Raw genomic sequence first — 24,260 nt, 5'->3', positions numbered from 1 at the left:
GACAATTTTGTTAAGACTTTAATTTAACTTCACTTGAGGGTTCAAAGCAGCTTATGAGGATAGAGGATGAGGATGAACCTCATAAAGATGTTTTGTCAGGTTATTAAAACATCTCAGGGTAGTTCCATCACCCTGCCTCAGTTAATCTTCAAGTCTTCTTTAACTGACTGTTGGCAACAAATTCATTACCATAAACAGATTATGGTTAAGTGGAAAGTAATGTATGTCACCTGGTCTTTTCCATACCTACAGCCTCTGCTCCTGATTTGCTTTATGTGAAGAAGAGGATTAGTTACTTGTTCCTGATCTGTATCCACTGAGGACTTACTCTGGGAGAATTTCCATGCAGCAACTTGATGGTTAAGAATGTGCTTTTGAGCAATAATAAAGTAAAAAAGGAAAAAATAGAAATCCATCACTATTATTTTAAGCATTTTATTTATGCAGTAAGCCAGCAGTCAAAATGAGAAACATAAATGACATCTTAGATCTTGTGTTTAAGCACATTAAAAGATAACTGATTTCTCATTTATTTTTATTGATCAATAAAGTGTAGAATATAACTGGGCTTTTTCAGAAGGAATAGAGTTTGTGCATTCATGTACTGAAGAGCTCTCTTTGCTTTTGAGATTATGAATTGATGAAAAATGTAGTCATGGAAATTCAATTTACTGTGGCTAAAACCTTTGTTTAGTAAAATTTCAAAATCTCAGGGGGATATAAGCCAGAAAGTTAGAGTTAAAGCAAGACAGATCTTTGAGTTTTTAATTTTTAAACTGTTAGGGATAATAGAAGTTACTTTTTATGCAGACCACTGCTTTTCCCACATTCCAGCTGAAAGTGTTCAAGTATTCAAACAGGGTAGACCTCTGCTGGAGGACAGCAGCAGGCAAATATTTGTAACTCTATAGTAATTAATTAAAATACCTTTTTTTGACCAGTGGCATTAGGTAAAATTCAAGTTTATTTTGTTTTTTCTACTTGCGGTCTATTCCACCTGCTGTCAAAAAGAGAAGTTGGGAAAAGAATAATCTATTTCTTTGTTTAAAATAATAATAATAAAGAAAATCAGGATTCCATCAAATAATGTCATAAGGAAAAAACTTTCAGAAGGCCAAAGCAATCCAGCCATCCGCTCTTTTTTTAATCACAGCAAATTAATATTCTTTTAAGCCATTTTTGATCTTTAGAAAAACATTACTTTTCTGTCATAATAATAATATGCTTTTGACATAATGCAATGCCAGTATCTAGGCTAGCTTCTCAATGCGGCCAGTGAGCCAGGCAGAGCTCTGCTCTGGAACTACGCTGCTTTCAGTATTTGAAGTAGCTCCCTGTTCAGCCTCTTCCCTGGCAGAGTGCGGTACAAGGGTGAGGGCAAGTGGCTGGGCAAAAGGAGGAAGGGTTGGTGCTGGTGCCAGTAAGTTGATTTTGAAGCTTCAGCTTTCCTTATGGTAGGGCTGAGGCTTTCTCCACTCTGATGTGATACCCCATTTGCTTCTTAAGCTAAGCTATTTCATGCACATTTCCCTGTCATATGTATCTTAAAACAATGCTTGCAAAATCCTATCCTCCAGATTATTTGAATTTTAAGCAGCTTTACATTTCTTTTGTGTTTAATGGTCTCTTACTGCAATCTTGAATGAAAGGTAAGGTTAACTTGTGTTCAGGCTAGACTATATGATTGTAGTGTAAGTTACATTGTATGCTAGTGCTGACTTTTTTAGGAGTTTTAGATAAACTTGTTTTTGTCAGTGTATCTTTTAAAACAGTGATTTAACTTGTAAAATGAGGACTGAAACGGGTGTTGGTAAAACACTGTCTTACTTAGCATACTTAGTATATGCTAAAATCACCCCAAATCATGTGTTATAGTTAGACATAATGACACTAACGGAAGGAAATATATTTAAATGGTTTTTATGGCAGCAGGTATCTAAAATGCAGAATTAAAATTTTTTTCTGAGTTGTTTTTCCATTTGCTTTTTTGTTCAGTGTAATTCTGTTGGATAGAATTGTGGTATTTAGCTGGAAACTGAAGATTATTACTAGGGGAAAAGGCAAAGCTTTTTAATGCTGAGATGGGAATTAGTGACTGAAGCAGATTAAGAGTTGTTTCCATATTTTTTGCAGTCTTAAAATCAAGAATAGAGATTCTGTGATAGAACTAAAGTTATGAGCTAAAAGTTCATCTCAAATTAGACCATCATGATTATCCTTTCTGCCCTTAAAATTATTAGTTTTTAAGTTTAATATTCTAGCATGAAAACAGTCTCTATGGAAAAAGTTCCACCTTTTACATTAATATATATGTAATGTATAGAGACTCCGAAGGTAGAGAGAACAACTTCATTAGCTAAATGGAGTTTTGTGGACTTGGATACAAGTTATTACAGATGTTATGTTTTTAAAAAGCTCTTATTTCTATAAACATGCATTTTCCACCCAAGTATGCTTTTTTTTCTCCCTACAAATTTCAGTTTTCACTCTTGGCCTTTCTATTACAAAATTATAAAGGAGAAACAATGCATTTTAATAAAATGTAGAGTTTTGATGAAACAGGTAAGTTGTCTGTTCTCATAAAGTCAAAAAAATTAATACTGGATTGACAGTTGTTTTTCTAAGCTAATTACCTATTTATCTGTCTACAAAACTATTTGCAGCACAATAAATCAAAGTAAATCAGGCTCTTCTATTATTTTAAAGTAAATATTAAAAGATATCTCTAAGTAATTAGATGAGTAAAAGTAAAATGTTTGACCACATTTTATGTATGCTATTAATCCACAATGTTAAAAAAAAGAAAAGGTATTAGAGTGCAGGGACAATATTACTAAGTGCTTTCTGCAGCAGTTCCTTAATCTTACACTGCCAGCTATCACAAGAGACAGAAGGAAAAGGAAATTCCTCTAATTACATCACTTTTTAAAAAGTTTAAATCAGTTCTTCAGTTAATTTCCATCATCTCCATTGTAAATGTTATAACCTTCTGCTTTCATTAGCTGAATTTTTTTAGAATCTTGGAAGAGCACAACGTCTTTAATTCTGCCAATGAATTCCTGCTGAAAAAGCCCTGTAGTGACTATATTTACTTCTTTGCCAATTTCAAACCCACCAAAATAACAAATGCCTCCATAGTTTAGAGCAGTATATTTTCTTTGTGGATCAATATCTTCAAAAAGAATTAGATCCTCATCTAGATACACCTTAATACAAGTTTGGTTTTGAACTATAGTAACAACATGCCATCTTCCACAACAAATGGAGAATTTGCTATAAATTAGAGGAACAGAGATTCTTTCTCCCAGATTAACTACAATTTTTAATGTTCCATTGGCAATACCAAGAGCAAGGAAATCATTGTCTTCATCTTCAGCTTTTCCCATCCATAATATTAAGCCTTCAGTTTGATTGGTAGTAAAATTTAAAGAAATACGGCTATGCTGGAGGTCTCTTTTTCCATAATGTGGATCTATGTATTTGATGTAGGAGTTGCCAACAAACTTTACTGTAAAAAATGTGATTTTGTTGTCACAGTACTTACCTGACCATCCCAGTGCGCATACACAGATATATGAAAATAAAATAGGTTGAGGGATACAGAGAGCTTGAGACCCACACCTGTTTTCTGAACAGTAAATAGATTGTTCACATCTATTCCCTATCCACTGCTGTGGGCAAGAACAAGAAAAGCCCGAGCCTTCAACCTGACACGTTCCATTATTTTTGCACACTGCGTACCCACAAGCTGTTCCATCGCAGTCGCCTACGTTGGCTCCCTCTTTTGGATCGGTCACAGTAAGTTTCAGTTCTCTGTTGTTTATAAGAATTTCTCGTATACAGCCACTGAATCCTGTGGGCTCATTTTCTGTTGCCATTGAATTGACAAGATTTAAAGAGGACACTCCTCCAACAAAAAAATCAGTATGTGTGTCTAGAGCGTTCATTCCAGCAGTAGCTTTCTGAGTAACGTTGACACCGTCCAGGTCCAGATAGCCTTCGTTACCGACTCTTCCTGCTCTGAGAGAATGCCATCTATTTCCATTTGTATGGACTTTCTGAAAAGTCTGCAGGATAACTGTCTTGTCTCCAAGATTGTAGCGCAATTGTATAAATCCATTTACTAAGGATATACATAGAAAGTCACCTGTAGAAAACAGTATAAAATAGGGTTTTACTTTTTAGAGGAAGCTCACTGAGCAATAGCATATCCTTTAGTATTTTCATGCTCTCATACCCACACTTCCCCAATTCAGTAGCTCATTTTCAGTGGCCTTGTACCATTGTTATAATTAAAACATATAAATTGAAATGTTCCATGATGGCCCTTCTCATGGTTACTTCCTTCGCACCCACTCCCCAGTGAAAAACAAACTCCTGAAGTTTTCTGTTTTTCAAAGAAATATTATTGTCTGGGAAGGGGAAGTAGGATCACTTCGGCAACTAGAGAATGTCTGCTGGTGTTCTTGTGAAAAAGAATCAAGTTCTGGCCAAGTTAAATGCTAGGATAATCTCAATTTCCATATGCTGAATAAAGGCTTGTTGGATTTGTCAGTTGAATGCACTGAAGAGTGTCTATACCAAGCACACTCTGTTTTTCCTGGAGCATCTTTTGCAACTGGGCTGTTTTGGATTTGGGGATCTGACAGCTGTAGAAGCTGATAAACTGGGTTGTTTTTTTTTTTTTCCTTCATCTTTCTCCCCCGTTTTTCATGCCTCTTCTGCAGGCCTCCATGGCATAAAATATTAAGATGGAGTTATCTTTTCTTGTACTCTCTGGCCTTACAGGCAAAATAAAAGGAGAGAATACCACTTTGAACTACACTTACAAACATGAAGAAGAAAAGTTGGGAAAGGTTAGGAAACAAGAGCTGGAAGGATGGTTTCTAGGACAGGCGTAGGGAAGGGTGATAGGCAGAAGAGGACAGCATTGTAGAGCCTGTGCAAAGAGGAAGGCGTTAATCTTCAGACTTGATGTTTATCACTATTGTAATGCATGGTGTCTATGCAATGTGCAAGTGAAGGTCAGATTGCCTAACTTCTTGATGTTTACTTTTACAATTTAACTCATTTTTAGTATTACCTTTGGAAGTTGCAGGTATAAGTTTTATTTATTAAATTCATTTAAATTAGTAAGTTTATCAAATTTGGATATAACCTTTTTTCTCTCTTTTTCTAATAGTTATCAGTAAAGCTTAAATTTCCATGTAATATTTTACTAATGAAGAAATAACTTCAAATTTGGAAAGCAGAATTTTCTAAATGATTCAGCATTCTCAAGGATGGACCTATTAGTAGAATTAATGAAGTTTTCTTTCTTCCAGTTTTAGTTTTTGAGTAGGTCTAATCCATGAATTACATTGCCTTTATTGAAGTTAAAAATGAGTGGCTTAACTTACTGGAAACTTACAGGAGTCATTACAATTATACTTCTCTTTCGAGCAGTTGTCCAGGTTTGCATGAATGCGGGGATGGAGAGGTTTGGGGGTTTCTGCCTGGCTGGGGCACGGCAGAAGGCTGAGGAGAACGCTCTACGTTCCGGCAATGCCAGCCCAACCGTTGTGGGGAGCTTCCTCCCAGCTGGCTGGTCCATATCTTTTTTTTCTTACCTGCCTTTAGTGTTCTTTTTGAGGCCCTTGTTTTCCTTTTTTCACAACGTAGGTATCTTTCCCTTCACATGTGTTTGCTTTTGCCAAGTGATGTGGCTTCAAGCTTGTTCAATTTGCCAGTGTGTAGTTCTCTTTCCTGATGACTGTACTCATCTTCTCATTTGTTTCAGCAATGCATGTAACCTGCTTGTCTAATTCTTTTGTCAGGACCTCAGCCTAAGGTAAGAAAGGAGCATCAGAAAAAGCTTCTGAACTCCCTCTTTGGCAGGCTTCTGTCATCCCTCTGACCGAGATATGCAGACTTTGAGTCCTCATTCTTTGCTGCCTAGGAAGAAGGAAAACCTCAGCTTGGGGCTTGATTGCTCATCTGGCCTGTAATCAGGAGCTGGAGAAGCTGAAGCTTCTCTCAGATTTCCTGGCCTACGGGGAAGTTTTTGGTAGTTTTGCACATTTCCCAACAATCTGTTTCAGATGAATTAGAGAACAGTGGTTCAATGAGGTCTAGGAAAATGTGGGCACAGTTTCAGGAGTCTTAAGTTAGCCACAGCACTTCTGATGTGGAAAATGCATCATTAGGTTTGATGTTGAAGTTGATTTTGGAGCCATAGATAACTTTTATTACAAGAGCAACTCTGTGTCACTACATCTGCTAACTACAAAGTTAGGGGAGAGTATGGCTAAGTGCTCTGGATTATGTTCTAGCACAGATTCAAGGCCTGTCAAATACTTCCTTCTGCTAGTTTTGAACAACAACAACAAAAATTAGCTCTCTAATATAAGCTTTCCCTGACACTATCAGGACACTTTCTTACTCTCCAAGTTAAATTCTTTTTTACAGATGACTTGCCTTTCTAGTCTTTGGCCAGAACAGCAAAGCATTAAGAAAAAAAAATGGTTTACGATGTTAATGCTGATCCCAGAGTTTGGCTCAGTACTTCTCCATGAAATTTATCATGCAAAGGTGCTCTCAGGGAAAATGTGCTGAAAATGTTTCAGGACTGGAATACGAAGTGCCGTGTGCTCAGTGTCCATGAAGCTTCCTCTCAGAGTGAAGGTGAATTACAGGTTTGTCTCTGTTCCTCTTCACTGTAACAACCAGTGACATTTTCAGCAGGGGACCTCTCTGTGCCCTGTGTCTGTGGGAAGAGCTGTACAACTGAGGCCTCTGCTGTGCCATCAGACTGCCTCAGGGCCTCTCCAGAGCTACTAGCAGTGTGTAGGTTCAGCTCTTCACTCTAAATTTCTTAGGAGTTAGTTCCAAGTACAAAGAACATTACACAGCAGCCTGGTCTGGCTCTCATGTGTGTGCTGGTGAGCGGGTGCCTGCTGGATGCGTGAAGAACAGTTGTGGTGCTATGTAATCTGGACCGTGGCTGCTGCAGGAAGCATGCTGCCAGGGGCTCCTAAAGCTACCGGTGCTATATCCCGCACCTGGGAGTCAAACATAGCTCTTCCCAACAACGGGAGCTGGAAGGGCTAGGGGAGAGGAGGAATGGTGAGAGAAGAAGCATTATTTCGTGTTTACAACCATGTGAGAGTTTCCCTAACTTCTCTCAGCCATTCAGTGTGTTTTGTGTCTAGTTTGTCTTTTTAGTAGCTGCTAATAACTGCTGATTTTGAGGTGCTGACAGTCAGCAACCAAACATCTCTCCAGGTCCACATTGTACAAATTGTGTCACTGCTGTAAACAAACAGAAAGTGTCTTTACCACTGAATTCTTCCTCTTAGCTGTCTCAGTATGGGAGATCATGAAGCAAGTTAAATTAGCTGTCTCTGGTCTTCTAAGACAGGGTGTTGAGTGCACTGCTCAGGCCTGTCCCATAAAGCACAAATTGGGGCCAAAGATTTTTTTTGAGGAAGCTTGCTTTCATTAGGCTTGAAGGCTCCTCAGTTTTTCTAACAGCAGATTTTGGGGCTGATCCCTACACTGTAGAAAATAGTCTATAAATAGGACACACAACCTAGCTTCTAGATTTTCAAATGGTTTTTCAACATCTCTTGACTAATATGGACAATTTATCCTCATCAGTACTGTCACAAAACTAGAGAGACTATTGAGGTAGACATTCACATTCATTATTTTTGTTTTGTACTCAAGCTGTTGTGCTACTTGTTGGATGGTGTGCAAGGAACTGTAAGTCAATCTGTCTCAATGAGGTGGCATCCTTCTCTTCGGAAATAGACTATTGGAGCTTCACTTTGGCTTGGAACTACAGCATGCCAAGTCGCTGGGTACTGAACACAATTTTCAGTGGTCACAGCATTCAGTTCACTTCTGATGCACTTCCCTGACTCTCCAACCTTCCCTATTTTGTCAAGATAAAGTAAAAAGATTTTTATGGCTGAAGTGCTAAAAGATTGTTTTCCTGCCTTCTTGGGGGAAGGGGGTTTTACAGCAGGTGTTGCCTTAAGCAAGGAACTCTTCTGGACTTAAAATAGTACCGTACTTGCAAATCCAACTCAGGGTTTCACCAAGTGCCTAAAAGTTAAAGCTGCTCCACCTCAGATAAAGTGGTTCATCTCTCTATCCCATGGTAGAAGGCAGCACTTCCAAAACAGGTATCAGTGTTTCTTCATCACTTTAATTTTCAGGGTTTCATAATGAATGCGCACAAGTCTCACCTGCTCCCATATCAGACATTAAAGTTCATAGAAGCCAAGTCAACTCTAGGTCCTGAACAGTTAGTACCTAAAACTGGGAGTTAATGAAAGGTTTCCTATAGGTTCATCTGACAGCTACTGTGAGATCTGGGATATCTGTGACAATATCTGCTTATATGACTTCTTATGACAGATTCTGAATGCGTCACAAAAAAATTCGGGATTCTCACTGCTCTGAAAGATGCCCTGTAGCTACGCTGGCTATAATCCAACAGTAAAGTTTAAAATTCTTGCAATGCTCTTTTGTTTTCAGCTTCTATCTAGAAATACAGAGGTGTCTGTATGTTCCTAGGTCATCACAGGAAACTCATCTGCATGGTAATGTGTCAAAGCTCAGCATAGTTAGAAATGTATACTAGGAATGTTTTCGATCTAATGTGAGACATCCTGTTCATGGAGAAGCACTACAGTACATAACAAATGGGATGGTATTAAATTTGGACACCTCTGTTGGGGAAAGTTGTTATATTCACTATTTAATGTGCCTAATGACAGCATTATTTCCTAGGAGGACTGAATACACTCCTAGAGGATTTCAGGCTGACAGACCATAAGTAGGATATCACAAATGCTACTTTTAATATTCCTCTTCCAAGTTCTCTTCCCCATAGTCACTCAGTCCACTCTTGCGCTCAGTGTGTGTGCGTAAAAGGCAAAATCTTTGCTTATCAGTTAGGGTCCTGAGTTTATTTTTATACCTCACTGCAAATTAGTGTGTACTATCTGCCAGATTTAACTTTGAGCTCTTGAATGAGGAGTTGTTATTACATTGACACTAAGGAGGATTTCCTGTTAGTTTTTAAGGCTGACAGGGCTTCCAGAGCATCCTTTTAAGTAACTTTAGAAGCAGTGGATGCAGTCTTCTACTGAGTGGCATTTACCATTTTGATACAGTAGGATTCTTAGGATTTCTTAGGATTCCCATCCATACAGGGTTTTCCTGTTCATCTTGCCTGTGGTATCTTGGGGTTTTATCAAAGTGCTACCAGTAGGCATGATCCATTTCCAGCGTCAGTTTTCTCAAATATCTCAGTATTATGGTGAACACTTGAACCTTTGCTCTCATAAACAGTAACAGTCACAGGAATCATTCTCAGTTAATGAAAGGGAAATCTCTTGCTCTAGGTTGGTTTCAGTATATGCTAATCTTCATTTTAAGTTGACCTACGTAAGCCACCATAATAAGATGCCTGTCTCTCCAACAGTATTATAGTCTCTTTTTGGTATGCATCCTATGGTATGATGCATCCTATAAACATCACAGCTCCAGGTATATCTTCACTCACTGTTCTTTCCTGCCATATTGAACTCAGGTCCCTTTGCTTTCATTCTTCCTTTTCTCATCGCCCTTTTCCTCTTGGTTTATCTTTCACCCTGCTGTCCCGTACCATTATCCATGGACCCAAATCACATCCTCCTCCTATGCTGTGACCCTTTATGAATCTTCCAGAAGCAAAACTTTTCTCCTCTAGTAGAGGGTGAAATAGCCACCTCAGCCTACAGCTGAGCAGCTGTGGCCCAGGAAGGCAACGTATTGTGGGCCCCACACAAGAGGGAACCTAACTGACCAGCAGCTACCCTTGACAGCTGGGCTTCAGAGCATTTCCAAGAGCCAGAATGAGGCCCAGGACCAGGGAAGGGAAGCAAAACATAATGGGGAGTGGGGGGGGGAGGGCTATGAACAGACAGAACAAGGGAACAAAGGATAGAGAGAGGAGACAAGCCATACTCCCACCCTTCTGCAGCCCCTGGACTTCCTGTCACTAACTGCTAGCCAGTACTTCAGCATGGCTGAAGCTTCTGTTGTTCTCAGCTTCAAACATGGTACCTTATGTTGCCCTATTGGCTCTCTCTCTCTCTATTTTTTTAAACCTTGACTCTGTATTTGTCATGGTCTGAATGCACACGCACAGTTATGTATCGGTCAGCTGACAGATTATAGCAGCTTGTTGCAGCTACTGTAATTTGATTTTTTATCTACTGGCAGCCATAGCACAGTGCCTTTAATGCCTTGGCATTCAGAGGCGCTACTTCATGGACATGCTTTCATGGGATTATTACAAAATGATTCTACTCCATGTATGAAGTCAGATACCACCTGTTCTCAATCTTGCATTGTCAAGTCTGTAAATCTCTCAAATCATGTAAAAATCACTGTGATCACAGCTGGATCCTACCTTCCCCTTGGAACATCTTCTCAGAGCAGGAGGGCACAGCTACGATCCAGAACAGCCCCAATTATGTAGTGATGTGCATGTATCTAGAAGAGGTGGGCTATTATTCACTTGCAGGTTAGACTGTTCAGCCTTGCCCTTCAAAAATGCTGCTCTCCTTGGTGAGGAAACCTTTCTGCTTCATTTAGACAGCACTATCCCCCTGGCATACTTCAGCAGCTAGGAGACACCCCCATCGAGCAACCTTAATCTGGCTGCTTCATTTTTGGTTTGCCTGACAGTGGCAGAGTAACAGACAGCGACAGTACTTCACGCACAAAATGGATTCCAGGTCAATAGGGATGACTGTTCTGCTGCAAAGGAAGCAGAACTGTTGCCTATCTCCACTGCTAATTTTGTCCATGCAAATGATTCCAAAACTATCAACAAAGCAGAAAGTATGTCCCTGTTGGCTAAGGAAATATGGCTGCCAAAAGAGAAGACTCTCTTCTAAAAGTGGGTAGATAGTCAATTTGTTTGTGACTAGGAAAGCAGCACTTGTTCTTATCTGGATATTCCAGCTATTCTGAACATTTTCAAAAGATTTTAGTGCAATTCTATAGTGTGATTCAGTTTCTACAATAAACAATGTCTAATAAAGCATGCAAACATCACATAACCACACTGTCCATCTCGTTCTTATTTTCAGGCTTTAGGTTTTTTTTTTTTTTTTTTTAGCTGAAATTCCTTAAATTTCAGGCATTAATGTTTCTAAACTTTTCAGACCAGGTAGGCAACACAGCCTTGTTTAAGAAAGAGATTGCTGGTGTTGCAGAGCTTGAATATTAAACATAGTGTGACTCATCCTATTCTGTTTTATTAACCTAACTTGCTTCTTAGTCACCCAGTGTAACTGTTCTTTTTCATCTTGTCAGGGAGCAAACCTTTCTGTCACCCTAGTCTCAACCCTAGAATAATGCAGACAGTCTGCAGCATATTCCGCCTTTATGAACAAGAATAAAGCTTCATTAATATTATGACTCAACAAAAAGATTATGCTCCTTCCTTATTGCTTTTTACCTGGAGTGCAAAAATCTTCAAGTATATAGGGTGGCCCTAGGTAAATTATATTAAATTATATCTGTTGAAGCATTTGAGTAGCATCTAGCTAACCCTGTCTGAATTAAATGCTATTCAATGGATCTCTCACACTTTCATTGGCAGAAAGAAGCTACACTACGCTTGAGGGAATGTGAAGTGGGCTGGCCTTCTACCAACACTTTGTGAAATTCCATAACAATGCTATATTATTTTCAGAGACCTCATTCAGAAACATTGCATATAACTGTGTGTATCTCCTACATCTTTACCTTCCCTGGTATAAGACAAGTAATTGAAGGGGTGAGGGAGACCCTTTGTCTTCTATCTGCAAGTTTCCAAACTAAAATATGCATATACAGCTCACTAGCTCATTTTTTCAGCTTATGATTAAAAACTAGCCACTTAAAATTCTGCCGGACTTTCGAATTACTTTCTTAGGAGCTGCACAAAGGAATTTTACCAGGCGTAAAGACATGAAACACTTCTAGAAACAGCTGACAAGGCAAAAGAGCCCATGATTGGCAGAATTACAGGGAATTCTGCTAATAGAAAAAAAAAAGACTGATAGGATGCCTTCCATTTTAGGCCAACTGTTTAAATGTATGTACTGAAGTAATTACACTCTTAGAGGAGTGGAGACTGGAACGAGCATACCAGCTTTTGAGTGGAGAGTCTATCCAAGTATCCACATTTCTAGAAACGTTATGTGTTGTTCTTTGAAAAGACCAAAACAAGAAGGAAATGTTTCAAGGAAAGCCTCATGGTTATTTCTTCACCAACTGAACATTTTTTTCTGATGGGAGGATTTTTTTTTTTTTTTTTGGCATGCGTGGTCCCTTGCAGTTGGCAGGAAAAGTCCCGGTGTAGTGTTTATATTTGGTAACAAGCCACTGTATAACTGTGCTACTGTGACATACTATAACTCAGTCTCATTTCTAAATTAGTTTCACAGTCAGAGCTCATTTCTTTTACAAAAACAGCATTGTTAGTGAGAAAAAAGAACAGACAATAGAAATGTCCTAATTATTTTCTATTAAACAAGAACTTTAGAAAAAAAAAAATCTTGTGGTTTGGACAATCAATTTATTAAATCTTACATAACTATGTAGAAGAAAAGGCTTTATATAAAGTGCTTTGTAAACTAATCCACAACAGAAAGCTCTTTCACATCTGCTGGCTGCTAAGAATACTTTTGAATCTTTCATCAGTCTAATTCTGTCTGGATTTGACAGGATTATATGAAGGCAAATGTAAAAAGCCAGACGATTAGCTTTTCCTAAATCTTTCAGAACTTCAGCATAGTAAAAATGGGAGTAGGACAGCTGTAAAGCAAATCAATAATCGCTTTTGTTATGTTTTTGTTTTGAAATGAAATTTGCGTGGCTCTAGACAGAGATTTTAAGAAAATACTCCCTCCTTTGCAAACTAAATATTCACTATTGGCTATAGAACTAGGGCTTGTTCGTGCTAAACCACTCCTAGCCCAAGCTAAACAGGCTGCAGAATCTCTTTGATACTTCCAAAGAGATATTTAATTTCTTTATATACTAGCTGCTTCCATGACCTTTGACTATTCTGGGGTTCTTCTGAGAGAGAGCCTTCTTTCTCTTCTATTTTTCATGGCCCATGTAATGCTTTAGCTTACACAGGAGAGAACTATTCACAGAGCATTTCAGAATTTGGCCTGTAAGTGATAAAAGTATAAAAGATTCATTGTAGAAGACATGAGTTCTTTGTAAATAAATGTATTTGTATTTCAGATATTCCATATATTTTTCTTTGTAGCTGCTTCTCTGTAGGTGGCCGTAATTAGAAAAAGGCAGACAGAAGGTACCAGCACTGTATCATGACCCTATCAGTCTTACCTAACAGTAGCCTATTAAAACGTCTGTGTAGAGAATAAGAAGGTGGTAAATTGGGTATACCTGTGTGTAAGTGTGTGTGTCTGAGTAGGTTTATTGAAGTGTCTCAAACCTTTAGGCTTTGAACAAAGAAATCTACAGGTATCTGATAATTAGTTAAATACTTTTTTCATCATACAAAGCCCTGTTTTTGCATAACTTACTACTTGATACAAGTGGAAAATTTCACCACTACTCTAAGATCATATGTTAGGAATGATGTGTGATGCTTCTGTTCAAAAACATGCAAGACCACAGAAATGCAGCCCAAAATATATTAATAAAGTACATTACAACAAATTTACACCTTAGAGATAAAATTTTAAAATTTATTTACACTGGTTAGCAAATTATGTTTTCTTGCTTTGACTTAATATTTAAAAATACTTCTATAGATAGCAGAAACACTGTATTTAGATATATATTTTTTTCATTCTGCATATCTGGCAAATGCAGAGCTTGCATGTTTTGCATGCTGCACCAGCGAACTTCTCAGCATTATATAATAAACTCCTGATGAACTTCATCAGCTCCTTCATAGTCAATTCACTTTCCCTTGACTTCATTTTGATCAGTTTTTATATTGCTTTATTCTTCATGATTTTAAAATACTGGCCAAACCCTCAGATTGTGAATCCTGGCATAGTTGCACCAAAGCTATGGGAGCAGTATCAGTAAATGCCTGTTGAAGATCTGGTTGCAATTACTCTTCAGGTGAAAATGATTTGTTGAACTACTTCATTAAACCTTTGTTGGCCTTGGACTCATCCAAAATTTTATTCCATGTGCTCATTTGCATGCACTTGATTATTCATACAGTTCAAAAGCCAGTCATCATGGACAAAGAGTTACATTGAACCAATAATGAATTACTTGAATCACTTGCATGTACTTCTTTTCTTTTTCAAGAAAGCACCTGGGTGTATGATGCTAGCGCACTGGTGACTGCTTACCTGACTGAGTGCTCAGACGCTGTGCAGCGTAGAACAGGATACCATCTGGAGAAAGGGGCTGAAACTGTAGCTTGATGTGGGTCTTATGTCGGATATAAAAGGGTGCAAATGACATCCATGATGATTCATTACTTCTGAAAGATGGATCACTAATGGAGACAGCTGAAAAATAGAAGAGAAAATATCTTTTTCTGAAAGATACTTTGCGAGTGCTATGCTTTTGTGGCACCAGTTGTCTCCAGATATTTTGCATAGTTCACAAGTGCTGTACAAAATACTTTCAATTCTTCCGTTTCCAAAGGCTAAAAATAACCTAGATACAGAATAAAACTTACATAATAGCAAATCAATGCCATTCCATTTTCTGGGTGCCTTATTTTCATTAACAATCAAGCCCATAGTTGTCATGTGAAATAAACGTAATCTTGTTAGCATTCACTTTGAAATAAATGTAAGTGTAATTTTCATGTTTAAAATTTTCATTGTTTAAAAATTCAAATGCAATGTACTTTTCCAGGATTCAGAATAAACAATTATTTCTTCAACATATAGATGAAAACTTTAGTAGAGGATTTTTTATGAACTGCTTTGTATGTCATGAGAATGTACATTTTTAAGAGGAATGTGTTCATTACTGGCTGCTGATATTTATTTTAGGATAATCACACTGAGCTGCTTGATAGTTCAGATTGTCCTATATTATATTGAAATGCAGCATTTTCACAAAATTACAGCGATGCTATATTATACAGTTTTGAGCTATACACAACTTCATCATTCTGACTTACCACTTCTGTCAGCACTAATTGTTCATTAATCCCTAATAAATAAGGCTTGCTAAACTTCCTTCAGCCAAGTGACCAATGATTATACTTTTCTATTCTGTTTACGTCACTTGGAACTGTTTCCAATTTTTTTTCACTATAAAGACATTATTACATATTTGAGATATAATTATGTTAGTGATCACAGAATCACAGAATCACAGAATCGCTGAGGTTGGAAGGGACCTCTGGAGATCATCTAGTCCAACCACCCTGCTCAAGCAGGGTCACCTAGAGCACATTGCACAGGATTGCATCCAGGCACATTTTGAATATCTCCAGAGAAGGAGACTCCACCACCTCTCGGGGCAACCTGTTCCAGGGCTCTGTCACCCTCACAGTGAAAAAGTTTTTCCTCATGTTAAGATGGAAGTGTCTGTGTTTCAGTTTGTGCCCGTTGCCTCGCGTCCTCTCACTCGGCACCACTGAAAAGAGTCTGGCCCCATCCTCTCGACACCCTCCCTTCAGATACTTGTACACGTTGATAAGATCTCCTCTCAGCCTTCTCTTCTCCAGGCTGAACAGGCCCAGCTCTCTCAGCCTTTCCTCATAAGAAAGATGCTCCAGTCCCCTAATCATCTTTGTAGCCCTTCGCTGGACTTGCTCCAGTAGTGCCACATCCCTCTTGTACTGGGGAGCCCAGAACTGGACGCAGTACTCCAGGTGTGGCCTCACCAGGGCTGAGTAGAGGGGGAGAATCACCTCCCTCGACCTGCTGGCAACACTCTTCCTGATGCACCCCAGCATACCATTGGCCTTCTTGGCCACAAGGGCACATTGCTGCCTCATGCTTAACTTGGTGTCCACCAGCACTCCCAGGTCCTTCTCCGCAGAGCTGCTTTCCAGCAGGTCAACCCCCAACCTGGACTGGTGACTGGGGTTATTCCTCCCCAGGTGCAGGACCCTGCACTTGCCTTTGTTGAACTTCAGGAGGTTCCTCTCTGCCCACCTCTCCAGCCTGTCCAAGTCTCTCTGAATGGCAGCACAGCCCTCTGGTGTATCAGCCACTCCTCCCAGTTTTGTATCATCAGCAGACTTGCTGAGGGTGCACTCTGCCCCTTCATGCAGGTCACTGATGAAGAAGTTGAACAAGACTGGACCCAGTACTGACCCCTGGGGGGCACCGCTAGCTACAGGCCTCCAACTAGACTCTGCGCCGCTGATCACAACCCTCTGAGCTCTGCCATTCAGCCAGTTCTCAATCCACCTCACTGTCCACTCATCTAACCCACACTTCCTGAGCTTGCCTATGAGGATGTTATGGGAGACAGTGTCAAAAGCCTTGCTGAAGTCAAGGTAGACAACATCCACTGCTCTCCCCTCATCTACCCAGCCAGTCATTCCATCGAGGAAGGCTATCAGATTGGTTAGGCATGATTTCCCCTTGGTGAAGCCATGCTGACTGCTCCTCATCACCTTCTTGTCCTCCACATGCGTGGAGATGGCTTCCAGGATGAGCTGCTCCATCACCTTTCCAGGGATGCAGGTGAGGCTGACTGGCCTGTAGTTCCCTGGGTCCTCCTTCTTGCCCTTTTTGAAGACTGGGGTGACATTGGCTTCCTTCCAGTCCTCGGGCACCTCTCCTGTTCTCCATGACCTTTCAAAGATGATGGAGAGTGGCTTAGCAATAATGTCCGCCAGCTCCCTCAGCACTCGTGGGTGCATCCCATCAGGGCCCATGGATTTGTGGGTGTCAAGTTTGCTTAAATGATCTCTAACCCACTCCTCCTCCACCAAGGGAAAGTCTTCCTCTCTCCAGACTTTCTCTCTTGCCTCCAGGGTCTGGGGTTCCTGAGGGCTGGCCTGAGCAGTAAAGACTGAAGCAAAGAAGGCATTCAGTAACTCTGCCTTCTCTGCATCCTTCGTCACCAGGGCACCCACCCCATTCAGCAAAGGGCCCACATTCTCCCTAGTCTTCCTCTTGCTACTGATGTATTTGAAGAAGCCCTTCTTGTTGTGCTTGACCTCTCTTGCCAGATTTAATTCCAAACGGGCCTTAGCCTTCCTTGTTGCATCCCTGCATACTCTGACAACGTTCCTATATTCCTCCCAAGTGGCCTGTCCCCCTTTCTGTATACTTCCTTCTTCTGGTTGAGTTTTGCCAGGAGCTCCTTGCTCATCCATGCAGGTCTCCTGCCTCCTTTGCTTGACTTCCTACTCACAGGGATGCACCGCTCTTGAGCCTGGAGGAAGTGATGTTTGAATATTAACCAGCTCTCTTGAACACTCCTTCCTTCTAGGGCCCTCACCCATGGGATTCCTCCAAGTAGGTCCCTGAAGAGGCCAAAGTTTGCTCTCCTGAAGTCCAGGGTTGCGATCCTACTTGGTGCCCTGCTGCCTCCTCGCAGGATCCTGAACTCCACCATCTCATGGTCACTGCAACCAAGGCAGCCCCCAACCTTCACATCTCCAACCAGTTCTTCTTTGTTAGTACAAGGTCCAGCAGCACACCTCTCCTTGTTGGCTCCTCCACCACCTGTGTCAAGAAGTTGTCACCAATGCTCTGCAGGAACCTCCAGGACTGTTTGTGCCTAGCTGTGTTGTCTTTCCAGCAGATATCGGGGTGGTTGAAGTCCCCCATGAGAACCAGGGCCTGGGATTGTGAGGCTACTTCCAGCTGTCTGTAGAAGGCCTCATTGACTTCCTCCTCCTGATCAGGTGGCCTGTAGTAAACACCCACAACAGTGTCACCCATGCTAGCCTGCCCTTTGATCCTTACCCATAAGCTCTCAACTCGCTCTTCATCCACCCCTAGGCACAGCTCAATACATTCCAGTTGCTCTCTCACATAAAGAGCAACTCCACCACCTCGCTTTCCTGGCCTGTCTTTCCTAAAAAGCACGTAGCCATCCATGACAGCACTCCAGCATGCGAGCTATCCCACCATGTCTCTGGAATGGCAATGAGATCATGGCCCTGCGACCGCACACAGATCTCTAGTTCTTCCTGTTTGTTCCCCAAGCTGTGTGCATTGGTGTACAGGCATTTCAGCGAGGTGATCGAGCATGCAGGTTTCCCAGGAGGGGTACAAGAGGGTCCTCCATAGCCACATCCCATGCGCACTTCCCTGGCTGCATTCACCTGCTGGAGGCATCCTGACTTGAGCAGTCTTTTGCCAGCTACCCTGGCACTAAAACTCTCCCCTTCCCCCATCTTTCCTAGTTTAAAGCCCTCCTTACCAGGTTGGCCAACCTGTTGGCAAAGACCCACGTGCCCCGCCTCGTGAGGTGGATCCCATCTCTCGCCATCAGTTGTCGATCTTCAAACAGGGTCCCATGGTTGTAGAAACCAAAACCCTGTTGCCAACACCAGCGGCGCAGCCAGTCGTTAACCTGGAAAGTCCGTCTCCTCCTCCTCTCATCCATCCCCCTCACTGGCAGGATTGAGGAGAAGATGACCTGGGCTCCCAGACCCTTGACCACCATCCCCAGAGCTCTGAAATCCTGCTTGATGGTCTCCAGTTTGCCCTTGGTGTCATTGGCGCCCACATGAAAGAGCAGCAGTGGGTAATAGTCCGAAGCGTGGACAAGCCTTGGCAGTCTTTCCATGACGTCTCTCACACGAGCCCCTGGCAGGCCACAAACCTCTCTAGACAAGAGGTCAGGTTGGCAGATAGATGCCTCCATCCCCTGTAGCAGGGAGTCCCCCACAACAATCACCCACCGCTTTTTCCGGGTGTTCCAGCAGGGCACAGGGTCTGTTGTCCCAGGTACTTCCCTGGCAGCCATGCCCATCTCCTCCTCATCCTCATCCATGATGAGATAATTCATTGTTGTTAAAAGTTTATTGTTATTAGTTTCCTGTATTATTTGTTTGTAGCACCATACTGGAAAAAGTCAAACTATTTAGATGTGCAGGGTACTTTCAGACCTCTGCATGATAAGCACTTTTTATTACTTAGTTAACACCAGAAATGTCTGAACCATAAGTACTGCACTCCTCTCTTTTCACAGTTTTCCTGCTGAAGCTATGCTCTTTCTGTTCAAAGAGATCTACATCTGTCTTCATTTTGGTGCCCCCAAATCCATGGAAGTTTTAGAGTAACTTGTCTTCAATCAAATATGCCTTCAAGATGTCCTTGCAGTGCACTCATGGGCCACCTTAAGTTACTTTTGCACATCCCAGTTTTCTGCATAGTATCTGCTGGTGAATTCACTTGTACCTTGTACAGCCCATCACAGATGGGCCTTAATTCTCACACCGATGTGCAGTCGGCATGCTGCAAGATTTTGTAATTGGCCTGTTTGTCATATTACTGCCCTCATAATAGGATTCAAGGTGCTCCTCGTGGACTGTTTCCAGCAAACAGATGCACCATTATACAAGGTCCAGATCTCACACCTGTTATCAATATAATGACTTGAGGATGCCTTTTGATCAGTTCATAACAACACAGCTGGTTTTTGTGTTCATTTCCCCCCACTATGTTACAGTTAATACCTGTGAGGAAGGAGCATGGATTTAAACTCACAAATTCTCAGTAAGTCTAAAAGTAAGTTTTGCTTTCCAGAATCCCAGCTATAATGGATTTATGAAATGGTCTAACTCTCATCAGAATCTGGCTTTTGATGATCAAATATGCTGTTCAACATATACATATATTCTCAAACAACAATGTTAACAATCACTCCCATCCTGTGCATCATAATAGCTATTATTTCAAGGTTATACATTGTCTGTAGTAGTATCTTACATAATATTAGAAATGTGAAGTTCCTGACAACTATACTTAAAATATGACAGTAATAAAAACACAGTCTTAATAGTAGAAATTACACTGGAAAACAAATGATAATAAAACCTGCTAAATAGATGAAATGATATAATGCATGCTATTAAAAATTATAACCACTATCAAGTACAAAAGGCAACATAAAATAATACTTAAAAGTAATAATTTTCCCATGGATCTTTAGGTGCTTGGATCTTTTCAGCATGTAATATTCTCCATTAGTAAAGGATGCAATTACTATACTGATGTCTTCATATTTAAAAATCACTCAGAAATAATAATTCATTTTATTCATAGACATTTTTGCTTTCTGCATCATTTAGAAATCAGCTTTCTCCTAGCAAATTTATGTACAGCAAGACTTACATTTGGAAAAACTATGCCACAGCAGTCAATCATACATTAAAAAATGCTGCTTCTTAAAAGGCGATACTAGGCAAAGTGTACAATTACATGTCTGAAAGTCTTCATGACAGACTCAGTTTCACTTTGTCAACATAATTAATTCTTCACTGTTCATGAAGGAAGCTTGGGCCATGACTAGCGTGAAAGCAAAATGTTCAGCAGCAGTGGGTGAAATGCTACATTGCTCATCACTGAAAGAAGCACTGCACTGGCAAGGTTTATAAAAGGAAGATTGCTATGATAAAGGGTCTTGGAGCAGAGAGAGAAAACAAGGATAAAAAAAATGTAATTTCATAGTATCAATCAGAGAATGAATTAAATCCAGGATTTTACATTACAAACAAAATATTAAAGAATAACATCCATATTTTCAGCAATAGATGTCTGAATGTTTTTGAACGTAGGCATCATTATCCTGATTTATAGATATCAAAAAAGTATTCTATTTAATATACTTCATTCTGAAACTTTCAAGATGTAAGTATTTTATATCCATTTTGCTAAAAAAGTGTTGTATTCCTGATAAATAAATCTGAACAAAGGTCAGAAAACAACATATTTTGCCACAATGTGGTAGGACTAACTAGAGGACATGCTGGAATGAGTTCTAATTTGCTTGTAAATTATTCTGTAAATACTGATTATATGCATGAAAAAGACCTGACTTGACAGGTACATGGAAATATGCACCCATATCTCAGAACAGAAGGCTTTAAGTCTGCATGTGCACACAGAAGATCAGAATAAAATTTCATCTCTGCAATAACACTGCAGCTATAAATACACAAGATTTAAGCTGAAGAATAAGACAATTTAAGCTTTTCACTTTGTTTTCACAGCAAGCATATGCAAAACTAACATATCATGTCAAATGCAAAGGTACTTTATGGTTGTATTCCTTGCAACAACATATTTTTCCTAAGGTAAGAAAATAAGTTTGGCTAAACTTGAGCAAGACAATTCCTGTGTTACATATGCTTACTCTAGAGAACCTCTGAACTAGAACAAACAAGGCAAATGAATTCCTTGGTGAATCCTATAAGCTAAGTTTATAGGACTTGTGCTGTGTAACTATTACATTACTCACTAGGGCACCAAACACTGTATGGGTCACTGTAAGCACAACAGGCATTTAAGCAAACATTTGTTCTGTATCAGATTAACGTTTCACTTACTTACTTCTCTGAGTACAAGTATCTAATGAAGCTATACATCTCTAAATGATACAAAGAGAATTAAACTCTAAATCCCATTAGACCAATTAGAGCTACAGTAGCACAGTGTTCCTGCAAGTACTATTGCTGAAGCATGTTTTTCTTTCCCTCCAGTACTTGTTAATACTTTTCAGGTTCCTTCTGCTATCCGCTTTTGATCAGCCCCGTCGATGCTCATAAGTCCTATTCTGCTGCTGCTATGAACAAAGCTTTTTAGGTTATTCTCACAGCTTAATTCCCACCATAAAAGCAGAAGTGCCTGTACACATCCTAAACTACTGCCTTGCGAGTTTGACTGTGATAGTTTCTTCAACCTTCTTCAGCTTGTTCCCTCAAAACTTTCGGCAAGCCCTTTTTGTCATTCAGTCTATCACATAATCTTGCAACAGGAAGGTAAAAGATGATCAACACAAAACCATTGAACCTAAACACACGGAAGGAAACACAGAGACAAGGGAAGCAGGGATGGGCTACCCAGCAGGAACACTGCCTGAGGGCACAGGGATGGAGTTCAGTGCCGCAACTCAGCAGGAGTCAAAAGCAGTAAGGTTTGTGAAGTAAAACAAGAAGTGTTTCCATGACTGTATCGCAACAAGAAAGCTAAGGAAAATGGGGGGACACTCCTCAATGAAGCGGGGAGCTAGTGACAAAGGACATGGGAAAAAACAAGATACTCAAAGCCTTCTTTGCCTTGGTCTTTACTGGTAAGGCCTGCTCAGGCCTCGCAGGTCCCTGGGCCTAGTAGCAGAGTCTGGGGAAGTGAAGCAGTAGCTGTGGCAGAGGAAGAGTTTGGGAGCACTCTGGCCAACTAGACATACACAAGGCCAGGGGACCAGAGGGGAGGTGTCCCAGAGTGCTGAGGCAGCTGGCCAACGCCACTGTGGGGTCCTGGTGGACAAGCTGAATGAATGAACAGTGGCCTTTGCTGCAAAGATGGCTGACTGCATCCTGATTATTATAACCAGAGCAGCCAGCAGGTCAAGGCAGATGATTATTCCCTTCAGCAGCTGTGAGACCATATCTGGAGAACTGTGTGTCCAGATTGGATTTAATGCTTATCTTTGCAATTCCCATGAGATGTCTTCCATTAAAAAAACCACCCTGCTGTCTGTTATCACCTTTTGTTAATACCCCTCCAAGTAGTTTGCATTTCAAACAACAATGGCCCAGTTCAATGTAATCTCTTCTTCTTCTGAAAGTGATTCTGAAAAACTGCATTCAATCTTTGATGCTAACTAGCTGTATCAGTTTTTCTTCTTGCCAATTCTTTGTGGGGGGGGAAAAAAAAACACCACCTCTCTTTCTCACAAGATTTACCATAAAACTCTATCACTTATCACCATAAATCTACTGTCCTGATTACATTTCATAACTTTTGCCTCAGTATTTTTTTTGGTAGTGTCAGAAGTCAGGCTTACTGTCAGGGTTCACCGAGAGCTGGCTGCTCTCTAATGGAGGGGACCTGGGAGCTGAGGGCGATAGCCCAGCCAGCACAGCAGGGCCTTGCCAGCCAGGCCAGTCCCAGCACCCTGAGCAAGGTGGGCAGGCAGGCCTGGAGAGAGGCAGGGCAGGGTGGTCAGTCTGTGGGTCAGCAGCTGGGTCCAGATCAATGGGGCTCATGGCCAGGCAGGCATGACTGTGATGCTGCTGCAGTGCAGCTGAGGCAGGGATCAAGGGCAGGAGCTTCAACTTCAAAGCGGCTCCCGAGCAAAGCAGGAGGAAGGCCCTGAGGAGGCTTCTTAGCAGAGCTTTCTTCAAGGCCAGACACCTGCAACATCTTAGGACGGCTCTGAGACAAGGCAGCCAAACCCCCAGCGAGGCAGGGAAGCTGTGCTCAGGGCATTGACACTTATGGTGCAGTGGTAACAGTTCATTAACAATAAAAATGTCTGAAAGCTTTAAAACCCACAGTCAGAAATTTTCAATGGCTTGATTCCTCCCTACAGAGAGAACATTTCCACCAGACACAGTTTTTTTCATTTTAGAAAGTAATAACAAATCCAGCTGTATGAACATTTTCATCTTGAGAGGTTCTTTGCTTAAGGCAGCAAGTGAAAGTTTATTGAAATTGCATGGACAATTTTTTGTAGCTATTTGGAAAAACTGAAAAATTTTACTTCAACTTCTCTAAAGTGAAATGTATTTTTCCTTTGCAATATCACTTTAATTTGATTTTTTGAATAGGCAACTTTTCTGTAACTAACAAACTAATTCATGTATAACAAAAAAAATACAATTCAACTTCCATTTCAGGGCAGTAACAAGAAGTAGAGCATGTTAATAAAAGTATTGATTATTAACACAGCTCTAACAGAAGTTAGAACCATGTACTCATTATGAAGGTTGTAATTTTGCCAGCCCTACAGCCATTATTAATCCTGGCTGTTCCTGAAGAGAATGGACTGAGGTAATCATTACGCTGAGTGATACTGGAATAGGAGAACACAATTTTGTAAGTGAAGTCTGCTGTTCTGTTTGTTTGTTTTGCTGCAGTGCAGTTGTATGTTTTACTCTCTACTGTTAGCTAATTAGATAGCTAATTAGCTAGAAATTAACATCCAGGAGCATACGGTTAAATCCGTAAGGAGACGTCTGGTTTTCCAATACCTAAAATAGCAATCACTAGACCCAGTCAAAATTGTATGAGCTCAGGCTTTCAGTATGACACCTACTGAGTTGTGTGTGTAAGACTACGTCATGGGAGTGA

At 40.6% G+C, this 24,260-nt stretch overlaps 1 protein-coding gene across 1 annotated transcript in view; it reads right to left on the bottom strand.

The window, feature by feature from the left end:
- Window positions 1–2,951: 2,951 nt before the first annotated feature.
- The window catches only part of EYS (eyes shut homolog), a 956,188-nt gene continuing 934,879 nt past the window's right edge, over window positions 2,952–24,260 (bottom strand). Inside the window, exons 47-48 of the mRNA XM_067294141.1 lie at window positions 14,379–14,540; window positions 2,952–4,147 (exon numbers count right to left, since the gene is read on the bottom strand). Coding sequence (XP_067150242.1) covers window positions 2,952–4,147; window positions 14,379–14,540 — 1,358 coding nt within the window. The remainder of the gene's footprint in view (window positions 4,148–14,378; window positions 14,541–24,260) is intronic.

This window comes from Apteryx mantelli, chromosome 3, assembly GCF_036417845.1.
Source record: "Apteryx mantelli isolate bAptMan1 chromosome 3, bAptMan1.hap1, whole genome shotgun sequence".
In the NCBI taxonomy this organism is placed as follows: Eukaryota; Metazoa; Chordata; class Aves; order Apterygiformes; family Apterygidae; genus Apteryx; species Apteryx mantelli.
The sequence above is the reverse complement of the archived record's forward strand: the minus strand, read 5'-3'. Positions and strand labels throughout refer to the sequence as shown.